At 40.7% G+C, this 12,696-nt stretch overlaps 2 protein-coding genes across 2 annotated transcripts in view; one reads left to right on the top strand and one right to left on the bottom strand.

Moving 5' to 3' along the window:
• LOC101527139 (tripartite motif-containing protein 43) overlaps positions 1-12,696 on the top strand; it is a 110,562-nt gene that overhangs the window by 9,001 nt on the left and 88,865 nt on the right. The gene's annotated exons all lie outside the window — the stretch shown is intronic.
• On the bottom strand, positions 7,282-8,241 carry UBTFL1 (upstream binding transcription factor like 1). The gene has a single exon (XM_004585255.3). The coding sequence runs from the start codon at positions 8,239-8,241 to the stop codon at positions 7,282-7,284; it is 960 nt and encodes a 319-aa protein (XP_004585312.3).

Genomic DNA, 12,696 nt, shown 5'->3' with positions numbered 1-12,696 from the left:
GGATTTGAAGTGGGCTCTCCAGGATTCAAACCAGGGGTCTGATAAAGTATAACAGTCTGGCAAGCAACAGCTTAACCTGCTGTGCATAACCTTGACACTGTTCTCATTGCTTATTGGAATAGTCAATACTAAGAAAACATGTCCACAAGATGGCAGTAATGTATTAATCCCATCCTCAGATTACCCAGCTAAACTTCTATTTATTTAAAGTTAAAATGGATCTTTCTGAACTCACTGTAATGCGTACAATAAAGCTATTTGACTTAATAATAGGAGTAATGAATTAAGCCAGCCTGCAGTGGCAGCATCCCATACAACCAATGATTTTAGTCCCAGCAGCTTCCAACTCCTGGCTTTAGATAAGTCCACCCTCCCTGTCATTGTGGTCATTTGGGAAGTAAACCATCAGATGAAAGACTCTCTCTGCCAAAAAAGATTCCCATATAGGTGGTTGAGTGTCAAGTATGCTGGTTACCTTCTTTCTCCCTAGGGCATTAGCAAAGTGCTGTATTGGAAGTGTAGCAGCAGGAACTTGAACAGATGCTCATATATAATACTGTCATCTCAGACAACTCAGGAAATGATATTGGCAATTTCAACTTACTGTTGAGCGTGAACATTGAGTCCTTCTAACTTAACATCTCAAGTTGAGGGCACTTGTCGGCACACATGAGGGCTTGGTCTAAGAGCAGGTCAGGCTGAGAAAAGCTGCAGCACCCATAGGCATGCATGAGATTAGATGGGATACAGCCTGGGCCAGGCTAGAGTGTAGCAGAAGCAGGCATACATGAAAATCAGGGCTGGGGGCTGGTCTAGTTGGGCTTATTAGGGGTTGCTCCCACTAAGCAGCAACATCCACTGGTGCGTGAAGACCGGGTCTGTGGCAGACTGGCTGTGCTGGGCCACAGCTCCTATGGGTTTGAGCGAGATGTGAGGTTGGAGCAGAACAGTCCAGCAGCTGAATTCACTGCTATGTACAGTGGCTGATGCAGGTAACAAACTGAATTTGACTCCTGCACTGGCATACAAAAGAGTCAAGTCTGAGGTGACCCTGGGTGAGATTTCTTGAGGAACTCCTAGACAAGACAACTGGACTCAGACCATGGCCACAAGGAAAATGTATCAGGATTGGGCCTCCTCACTTGCTGATGCCTGCGAGGTGGATAGCATGCCTAGATGCACATGGGAGACATGGAAACCAGCTCTTCTAGGACAGCATAATACATCAACTGTACTGTCAGAGAACAGAAAGCAGAGCCGGTTGGACAATTCTGGCCAAGCTTTGCAGCCTGATTTTGGATCTGTGGATGCACTAAGGCGGATTTTGTTTTTGTTTTTGTTTGGCAGAAAAGTTCCAAGTTTCCTTACTTAGTAGATATCCTCTTGGGACACTGACTGTACTGTTGTGGATATGTTCTGACTGAATTCCCATAGATTATCCCTGAAATTTCTGCTAGATAAGATAGCCAGGATCTTCCTAGAGGGAGGAAATGGCAATCATTTCAGAGCGTGGACCATGTCTCAAATAAAAAAACAATTGTATTTGATGCGAAATTTAAAAGTGCCACCCTTCTGTCACTACAAGTAAAAAATAAAATTTACTCACTGTTAGCAAAAAATGGGAAAATTTTGGTGAAATATCTTGGATCAACATTTCAAGATGTTTGTCTTGATTGTGTGATTGCCCTTTCAGCTAGAGTATCACTGATGTCATTTTTAAAAACATCTATTTTATTTAAAAAACAGATTTTGTAGAGAGAGAGGACAGATTAAGAGAGCTTCCATCATTTGGTTCAGTCAAGACAAAGTTTTTATCTATTCTCCAAATGGCCACCAAGGCCAGAGCCGAGTTGATCTGAAGCCTGGATCTTTTAGGTCTCTCATGTGGATGCAGAGGATCAAGAACTTGGGCCATCCTTTCTAGCTTTCTCAGACCATGTGGGGAAGTGGATACAAAATAAAATGGCTGGGACACAAACTAGCACACAAATGGGATGCTAATGCCACAGGGCTGAGGATTAACCTGACACACCACCCTGATTCTGTCAGCCCCTACTGCTGTCATCCTTCAGAGAGTGAAGCTGGGGCAGATGAACAGTGCCTATGCAGTGAACCCAGAGCTTACTTCTTGGTGCATGAGTGGATTCCTGAACTTGCTGAACAACTTCAGCAGTGACAAATTAGCCAACAACAATGTAGCCCCAATCTTCTTCTTCCTTGTTTTTTTTTTTTTTTTTTGTGTGTGTGTGACACATTTCCATTTTATTCCATTTTTCTTACTTTAAAACAATGTTATTCTGAAACTTAATTTTGATACAATGCTCACTTGTCAGCCAAAAGTGTATGTTTATTAATTTACTGCCATTTTTAGAGCTTAAATATGGCACTGATGGTTTTTAATTTATTCTATATTTCATTGCATTTATTGTATAAATAACTACTATAGAGAATCAAGATGGCAGAATAGGGTAAGGACACATTTAAACGGATGAAGAAACATCTAATCAGGATGAAGCAGAGAGGACACATTCCAGGAAATAGGAGAGGACAGAACAACAGCAGAGGGGTACCTGGAGACTGACAGACACAGGAAAGCAGCGGACACAACGGTGTGGTGTTGCAGTGACTGATACTCCAGAGACATTCCCCTAACAGCGATCTGAACTCCACGTGCAACCAGAACTCCACCAGCAACCAGGTGGGAAGGGACTTTCACTGGGAGCTTGGGAGGTGAACCCAGACAAAGAACTGTTCATCCTGCTGGTCCGTTTGATTTGACCAGGAGCAGAGACAGAGCAGCAGATCCCAGATGGGCAGTGAGAGAACAGGGTGGATTTCACAAGGATTGAGCATACGCTAAACTGAGAGTGAAAAATTTTCTGACTCAGTGAACTGCAGCAACATGGCATTCTACAGGTTCCACCCAAAACAGGTCTGGGTAGCCCTCAGACCTGATGGCTTTTCATTTAAGGGGATGTACAGTAACTGTGAAATGGAGACTATCATATCCAGATGTGAGGATACAATGTAGTATGCATCTCTACTTCCAGACAATGATGGACTTACAACGAAACTATTTACTATATCTGTTTACTATATCTAAATCCTATGATTCTGGACTCTGCCTTGGACAATGCTCTGCAGGCATTGTCCATGCCTGCAATAATGGACAAATGACTGTGTATAAAGAGCTATACTTTAGTAATGATATAGGGGAACTTTGGTGGTGGGGGCATTTGAGGAGGGGATAAGGGAAATCTCAGGAGCCTATTGAACTGTTTCATAAAATGATAATAAAAATAATAAACAAAAAATAAGTTTTAAAAAATAATGATTATAGTTTACAAAGCCAGAAAAATTTGACTTACTGAATAAAAGACTAAAATTGTCAAAAGCAGACCCATTCTGATATTATTAGACGAAAGCAATTAAATGGTGGGGAATTTGTGTCCCCAGCCTAACCATATTAGGATGCACTATGCCACAGATCAGTAGAACAGAGTGCTGAAATCCATGTTGGCTCTATCTATGGTTTAGACTGATAAGATGAAGTTGGAACATTCTCTTTGTTTTACGTTGAAAATGTTAAGATGCATAGCTTATTTCTCTCACTAAGCATCTATACAATTTCAAAGTAGTAGCTATTTATTAATGGTATTAAAGTATAAACTCAAAATAATTTTTGAGTAATGAAAGGATTAAGTGGTAGATTTATATCAATGCCACTGTATCTAGAGGCAGGCAGTTTGCACAATAATAAGGAACTTCGACCACTGATACCCCACATCCAAATGTCTGGCATTTAGTCATAGCTCAGCTTCCAGCCCACAGATGAGAGGCAGCAGATGATGTCCTGGCTACCTGGGTCCCTGAAACCAAGTAGAAGACCAGGGCTGATTTCTGGCTCCTAGCTTAGATCTGGTTCAGCCCTGGAAGCGGGCATTGGGAACACCAGCCAGAAGATGAAAGATTTTTCTTTTTCTGTCTGTGTCACCATTCAGAGAAATATATATTCAAAAGTATTGAAAAATTACACTCTAGAGATCAACCAAAAATATCTATATCACACAGTATGTAATATGTCCACATTATTTTGTTATTTCTATTATTTACATTGTTTTTGTACTGTAAGGTCATAATTCTCATGGTTCACAGATGTGGGGGTCTGAAATCCCTGTGTTTCTTTTATTCTGTTTCTTCTAAGGAGGGCAAGAGAGATAATCTCATGAGAAGAAAATCTTTATGTTCAGGATATGAAAATATCCCTCAATGACCTAATTTTCTCTTTCTGAAGTGGATTGTGGTTTGCATAAAGAACTGTCCAGTTTATGTGGATTTACTGATGATCTCAGATCTGAAATATTTGGAGAACACCACGATGCTTCTAGACAAGTCCAGGAAGCACAAAGTTTTGTTGCGTGGGGTGCACCGACCTTCCACTCTGGCAGGCATTACTTTGAGGTGGATGTATCACACTCCTCCAACTGTGTTTTGGGACTCTAATAATTGGAACACTGATAATCCAAACATTATTATTAAATCCAAGGATGCTTTTGTTCTTTATTCCCTGAAATATGGTGATTGTCAAATCCTCTCCACCAGTTCCTCAACCTTAGTTTCCTATGTAGAGAGGCCTGTGTGGGTCTGGTTAGGGTGTTTTTTGATTACGACTGTTTTTACTAAAAAAAGAAATAACACAAAGTTGCTTAAATTGCTCTTCAGATTTGACCTTCTTGGGTAGATGCAAGTAGCTAACAGGAGATCATTTCTCTAAGTCCTGATCATTCGAACACACCTTAGCTCAAGTTTCTCTGTTCATTTGTTTGTTTCTGATATCCTCTGTGATTGCATAGATCATAGTGTTTTCTCTTATTACAGACTCTGAACATAGTATACTACTTCATCAGTAGCATGCAAAAGATGATATTGGTGTTAGTTACTGATGGCAGAGCGCAAATTCCAAGGTGGAAATTGCAGAATTAGTCTTACTTGCTGTTATACTGTTATTACACATTTCAGTGCTTAAAAAATAGTATACAATAATGAATGAGTGCACTGAAAAACAAGTAAAAATATTTACAAAATAATTGTAAAATTAAGAAAGTTAATGGAAATTAGGGATGGTTATTGGCTTAGTTAAGGTGCCCTCATCTCCTATTGGAGTACTTGGAAACATACCCTACTCCACTTTAGATTCCGACTTCCTGCTGATAATGGACACCATGGGAGGAAACAGGTGATGACTCAGGTACTCAAATTCCTGATATCTACCTGGGAAACCCAGGAATATGCTTCTGGCTCCTACATTTGTCCTAGCCAAGGCCTGGTTGCCTAGGGAATGAAACAACAGATAAGAACTCTGTGGGCTTTATATTGGGTAGTTACTAATTCAATGCGTTCACTACTAAGGCTAAGTGTGATCAATTTTGTCTTAATATGATCATCAACTACTAAACACTGTTTCTGGGTGTATTAGTGAAGGTTTTAGAAGACTGTTATTTCACTATTGGATTCAGTGTGGATTCCACTTTCCTAAATCTAGCAGCATTTCCTATCCATTGACTACTTGAATAGAGCAAACAGCAGAGATAGGATTAAGTCCCACATTTTTCCTACCTCAATTAGGATTGAATGTCTCATATTTCTCCTGCCTTTATCTCTTTGGCATCACTGATTCTCAGTCTTTCACACAAGGACTGAGTTATGCCACTGCTTCTGTCTTTTTTTTTTTTTAAAGATTTATTGTTATTGGAAAGCCAGATATACAGAAAGGAGGAGAGACAGAGAGGAAGATCTTCCATCCGATGTTTCACTCCCCAAGTGAGCCGCAACGGGCCGGTGCTGCACCGATCCGATGCCGGGAACCAGGAACCTTCTCCAGGTCTCCCACGTGGGTGCAGGTTCCCAATGCATTGGGCCGTCTTCAACTGCTTTCCCAGGCCACAAGCAGGGAGCTGGATGGGAAGTGGAGCTGCCGGGATTAGAACCAGCGCCCATATGGGATCCCGGGGCTTTCAAGGCGAGGATTTAAGCCGCTAGGCCATGCTGCCGGGCCCACTGCTTCTGTCTTGATCTTTCACTTTCAGATGGCATATTTTAAGATTTCCCACTTTCACAATTCCCGAAACTTACTCATAATGAATCACAAATACACTTTTCTGTGGTTTTGTTTCTATGGATATTCTTAATCGACCCATTTAGAAAAATTGAATTAGTATATAAAAAAGGAAATTTGGCAAACTTCCTAAATATTACGGACAAAACCAACTAATATTGGGCCAGAATTGTGCGACAGCTGATGGAGCTGCTAGCATCCATATTGGAGCTCGGAATCAGTCTAAGATATTCTGCTGCTGATGCACCTCACCTCCCTGGTGAAGTGCTTGGAAGGGCAGCAGATCCTACAACCCGTGTGGAAGACCAGGATTGAGTTCCAGGCTTCTGGCTGTGACCTGGACCACACATGGCCATTGCAATCATTTGAGAATTAACATTTACAGGATTTACTTCTCATTCTACGTGTCACTTTGCCTGTCAAATAAATATTAGAAAAATAAATTAATTCCATAAACAGATATTGACTATACTTTTATTTATTTCAGATGTTATATTAGCACAGTGTTCACAGTTGTAAATATTGTGGTCATTAACTTCCAACCCAAAAGGCTGCTGAAAGCAAATAATTACACTATTATTTAGCATTGACACTTCCAGTAAGCATATTTAGAAAAAAAATACTTAGGTTACAAAAATTGTAAATAATCTGAAACTTTTGACCTAGATACTACAATAATACTTCAGTAAGATTTCTCAGAACATAAAAAAACACTAAAAAATAATTGACATACATAAAAGATAAAATTATAAATGTGATGCAAATATTCATTAGCACAAAATAATCAAAACGACACAGAATGAGTCAGAAATAACTTTAAACAGATTTTCAGAAACACCATTACACATGAACATTTAAAGCAGTATTTTCCAGGTGAACTTGAAAGAGCAGAATAATGTATCTACGTTTGCATTTTTCTAGGTTAGTGAAGTATATGTATATCCTCATCTATGTGAATTTTTAAAGGTAAGATTCACTTGCCCAGAGAGAGGGAAGTATTCAAGGAAAATGAGGATATCCCACAGAAAAGCAGAGTTTAAAGTAATAAGGCATTGATTGTATGGACTGTGAAAGTCTAAAGATACAACTCTAAGGACACTCAGGTCATTTGCTGGGATTCTCTGTCTCTGCGTGGGCCTTTGGGCTGTGAAGAGGTCAGATGGAGTCTAAGGAGGATGAGCTGAGCAAGAGTCCTCAGCATCTTGACACTCATCTTCGTCCTCACTGCTGGAGTCAGAGGAGTCATTGTCCATGTCCTCAACATCTTCCCTCATGTCCACTCCTGCTCCCTGAGAGAGGTGAGAGCTGGTCTCAGGATGCTCGCAGGGACCTGTGCCTGGAGCCTGCATCCTCTGCTTCTCTCCAGGTGCTTCTTGCAGACACTTTGCTGCTGCTGAGGGCTGCACAGTGGCTTCTTTGGCATTGGGGTTTGTGCTGCTTGTCATGCGCATATTCCTACCCTTGCCACAGCTGTTTTCCTTATATAAGGCATATTCCTCTGGGGACAAACTCTGCAGCCAAAGGTCCAGGTTCACCTTGTACTGCCTTTGCAGCTCCTCGGCCTGCCTGGAGAAGTGCTCCCTCTGGCTCTGTGGAACCTGCTGCCAGCGCCTGCTGATCTCCACCATGCGCTGCCTGTGGGGCAGACCTCTCAGCTCTCCAGTGGACAACAAGTCCTGGTGGAATTTATGGTATGCGTTCATGGGGGGCTTCTTGGGCTCTCCAAGGAAGAGAATCTTCCTGGAAAATCCAACACATTTTGGAGGTGACCTCATTTCTCTCCGATTTCTCTGAATCGTGTGGGAAGCCCTGGCTTGGTGCGTCTTGAGCAAAGCTGATTTTCCAGCATCCTGGGCCAGGTGAGGGTGATCTTTGTGGAACTGAGCCAGTTTCTCCTTAAATTCCAGCTTCTCCCTCTGGTACTCTTGTTTGTATCTCTGCTTCTCATGTTCTGGCAGCTGTTTGTATTTCTCAGACAGCACTTTAGTCAGCCCCGGGTTGCTCATCTTGGGGAACGTTTGGGAATACTCGGGCCAATTCTCCTTGTAGAAGCGGATATAGGGAGTCAGGGGTTTCTTTGGGAAGTCTGGATGTCCTTTGTAGGTTTTCTCTTTGGCAGGCTTCATTGTCCCCGGGACTATTTCTATCAATCTATGGAACTTCCTGAAGTGAGAAGATCTCTTGATTTCAGTTTGTGTATTTCCCCCCAAAATTCTTCCAAAGCTTCTTTTATTTTTTTTTTTTTTCACTGAAGATGTGACTGGGTTGTTGCTGATGTTAAGATTTTAGCGGATAACAAATTGTTCTCCATGCATTTTAGTATCTGCAGAATGCTGTTTTGGGGATCAATAACCTTGGTCATGAAGTAATGTCATTTTGATTTTAGGTTCACAGAGCCACTCCTCAGGTGCTGATTCTGTGGAGACCTTGACAGGATTCCAAAGTCTTGACTCACAAGACTCAGCACAGTGTTTTTTCTGGGTGCCTGAGGAGAAGGAGAAGGAACATTATCATCCTCAACTGAGATAAGCAGAGAATTCACATTTCACTTAGGAGATGTCCTTCACACAGTTCATTGCCCCTACAATATAACTGGAAAATTGCCTACATCTGAAATGAAATCTATTCTTGCCTGTCACATGCTGTATTTATACTGTTCAAAGTCTCTGTCACAGTATCTACCTTCTACCCAATCTCACCATAGCCTGTTTAAATGGAACTCAGCGCAACAATGACCAGAACATACTCTCAAGAAGCATAAGATAGGGGGATGGAAGTAGAACAGCCAGGTTACAAACCAGTGCCCATAGGGGATCCTGGTGCTTGATTAGCCAGTTAAGCCAATTTGTTGATCCCCTATTTATACCATATGATAAAACAAATGTCCTAATCATTTAGAATCCTGAAAAACAACCTAAAAATTAAATGCCAAAAATTGATAGAAAAACAGAGTGCATTGACAAGTTGACTCCTGTATAAGGGAAGACCACATACTATATTGTATGGGTAAATCAAGCCAACATAAATTAACAAAAACATCAGGGATTCAGAAGACCACGCTATATTAAGAGACATCAAATTCAACAGTTATGGAAGTCGTAAGGGAATCACTAAAGGAAGTCTAACACAAAGTGAAATGTCACAGTGAAAACATTGGAAAACTACAAACACAGCACTTTAGAAGTCAATGTTGTGGTGCAGTGTGTTAAGCCACTACTTGTGACACTGGCATCCCATATGGATGGCTATTCCAATTCTGATTCCAGTTAATGCACGTGGGAAAGCGTTGGAACATGGCTCAAGTGCTTGGGCCACTGGCACTCAAATGGAAGAACCAGGTGTAGTTCCTGCCTCCTGGCTTCAGCCTGGCCCAGCCTTGGTAGTGCTGCCATATAGGGAGTGAACCAGTGGATAAAAGATCTCTCTTTTCCTCTCCTTCTCTCTCTCCCTCTATCTGTTACTCTGCTTTTCAAATAAGTTGATAAGTAGTTTTTTTTTAATTAAGGAATTTAAATTCTAGAAAAGAAATATAACCAATGGGGAATTCTTACATTCTTTTCAAAAACCAGACATGAGAAAGGCATTCAATATAACTGTGTTAATTCAATACTGTATTGGATATCCCAGCTGGCACAGTTTATAGAAATGATGGGCGAGGAAAGATAGGCAAGAAGAGATGGAAATAAAGTTATAAGATAAAAGAAGGGGACTGGCATGGCATAGTAGGTTAAGCTTTTGCCTGCAGTGCCAGCTTTCCAGGAGTGTCCAGTTTGAGTCCAGGTTGCTGATTCTGATCCAGCTCACTTAACGTGCCTGGGGCAGCAGCAAAAGATTGCAGAGGTCCTTGGACCCCTAAACCCATGTGGGAGATATGAAAGAAGCTCCGGGCTCCTGGCTTTGGATTAGACCCATTGTGACCATTTGAGGAGTGAACCAACAGATGGAAGACTCTCACTGTCTCTTTGATATCTGTAACTCTGCCTTAAAAATGTGAAAAAAGGAAATAAAGCTATTGATATTTTTGATATTTTATGGAGATGATTTTATAAACAAATCCCCCCAATCACTAGATTAATTAAGAAAGAATTTAGGAAAATTGTTCAAAATTAGAAGTTTTGGGATGTATTTAACTCCACATTTCTTGACCCCTGTTTACCTCATTCCATTTTCTTTTCTTGTTCCATTCCACTTTGATGGATTTTTCAGTTACTTAAAAATCCTTTCCACCTTGACATCTCCACCCACCACACCCTAATTTCCCTTTGAGCAGATCTTTAAATGCCATCTCCCTACTCAGTCCAATACTATTGTTAATTTTCCATCATCTTAGTTCCATGTTGATTCTTTTTTTACACTGCTAACACAAATTGTAACTAAAATTATGATAGCTAGATGTTCGATGCCTTGCTTTCTGACTAGACCGTAGCATTCTTCAGGGTAGTAGTGATGGCTGCCTTGCTCATGGCTGCTTCTCATATTTAGCACAAATTGTTATTAAGTAAGTATAGGGATAATTTATAAATGCACCAAGAAGTATCATGTATCATATTGACGTGTATATGTGAATTAAAGTCAGGAAGTCTAGCAGCATAGTAACAAGCATCACAAATAAAAATATTCAACTTGCAAATGAATTTAGATTGATCCTTTAGGATGACTTGAAGAAATCCTATATGAATCATTTAATTTTTTTTTAATTTGAAAGGCAGATTTAAAGAGAGGAGAGACACAAAGAGATAACATCTATCTGTTGGTTCACTTGCCAAGTGTCTGTAATTGTCAGAGCTGAGCCAATGCAAAGCCAGAAGAAGCTTTGAGCTTCTTCTGGGTCTCCCACGTGGATACAGGGCTTGAAGACTTGAGCCATACTCCACTGCCTTCCTAGTCCATAATAGAGAGCTGGATGGGAGCAACCAGAACATGAACCAGAGTTCATATGGGATGTTGGCACTTCAAGGAAGAGGATTAGCCTTTTGAGCCACAGTGTCAGCGCATGAATCTTAAATCAAAGGCACTTTACCTTCATTTTAATATCAAGTTTATATTTCAGACTATATTTATTTAAATTTTTGACTAAGCTCCTGCTTCAACACTCCTGGCTAAAAATAAAACTGATATCACCATAATGTTCCATGTTATCAACTTGAAAGGAAGCTAGGGTGGCAGCAAGATGGTTTAGCTGGGTAGCTGTCCACCTCCAAGCACCAGACTCCTATAAAGGCATTGTTTTGTGTCCCACCTGTTCCATTTCCCATCCAGCTCCCTTCTGTGGCTTAGAAAAGCGATGGAGGTTGGCTCACAGCCTTGGGGTCCTGCACCCAAGCGGGAGACCCGGAAGAGGCTCCTGGTTCCTGGCTTTGAACCACCTTAGCTCCAGGTGATGTGACCACCTGGGAGGTGAACCAGAAAATGGAAGATATTCCTGTCTCTTGTTCTCTCTGTTGTGTAAACCAGTGTTTCCACTAAAAATAAATCTTAAAAAAAAAGAAAAAGAGAAGAAAGTGATTGGGAGTACCGGAGTTCAAGTCCTGGCTCCCCTTCCAGTTTTAGCTTCTAAAACAAGAAAGGAAGCTAGGTATCTGACCTTCTGTGAAATCATATTAGAGAGGTAGGTTACAGATGCCATTCAGTTTTTCAGATCTAGATGAACATTTTGCTATAACATAGAAAGTCATTAGTAGAAGATTTGCCTATAAAAACATAAGTTCACAAGATAATTATTGTTGTGAAAGAAAAATAAATGAGCTCAACCCATTCTTCAATTCTGCCCTTACCTGGCAGTGGCGAGGGAGGGGGGTACTGCAGATAGACTGAGGAACAAGGCTCAAGACTTTTGAAATTCTACAGAGGCTGCACTGCCTTGGCTTGACCTATGTAGTCACCATAAATCACTATGGCTCTCTAGACATGAGGATCTTCCAAACACAAGGCTGTGAAATCCACAGGAGTTTTTCTTAGCAGTCCCTTTTTGATCACTACCAGCTGCTTCCTTTCCTCAATGTGAATTTTTCCTAATGGAGTTGGGGTAATTTAATGATTGCTGTGGGTATTTCCCAAATATCTTTGGACAGGGACTACAGAAGAGACTTATAAATAATTCCAAGTGGCTGGGAATGAATGAACATCAAGTGAATAAGTCAAGATTACATGGAAGGAAACAATTGTTATACAATCCTTTCCACTTTATAAATTTCCCTTCATATGCAGCTTTCTGTAAATTTTTTGCTGAATCTTCACAAATTTATTTCCTTTATAATTTTCTCAAACAGGAAAATGATAGTCAAGTCTTTCTTCAAAGTGAGACCATGCTTGTAGAATTCTGAGTCCTCCAAATTTTGACAAGTGCAAGGTCTGAAATGAATATATGATGGCTGATTTCTGTCTGACTTTCTAAAATAAATCTCTGATGAGTATCAAGATGAGGAATTAGGGTTGGGTATTTAGCGTAAAAAACTACTGGTTAAGTCTCTTTTGTCCCACATCAGAATGCTAAAGTTGGATATGTGGCTTTTGTTTCTAACTCCAATGTCCCACCAGTGTAGACTGTAGGAGGCTGCAAGGAGGATGACTCAATAACTGGG

This window comes from Ochotona princeps, chromosome 4 (genome assembly GCF_030435755.1).
Source record: "Ochotona princeps isolate mOchPri1 chromosome 4, mOchPri1.hap1, whole genome shotgun sequence".
NCBI classification, from domain to species: domain Eukaryota; kingdom Metazoa; phylum Chordata; class Mammalia; order Lagomorpha; family Ochotonidae; genus Ochotona; species Ochotona princeps.
This window is presented reverse-complemented; position numbering and strand designations above follow the sequence as displayed.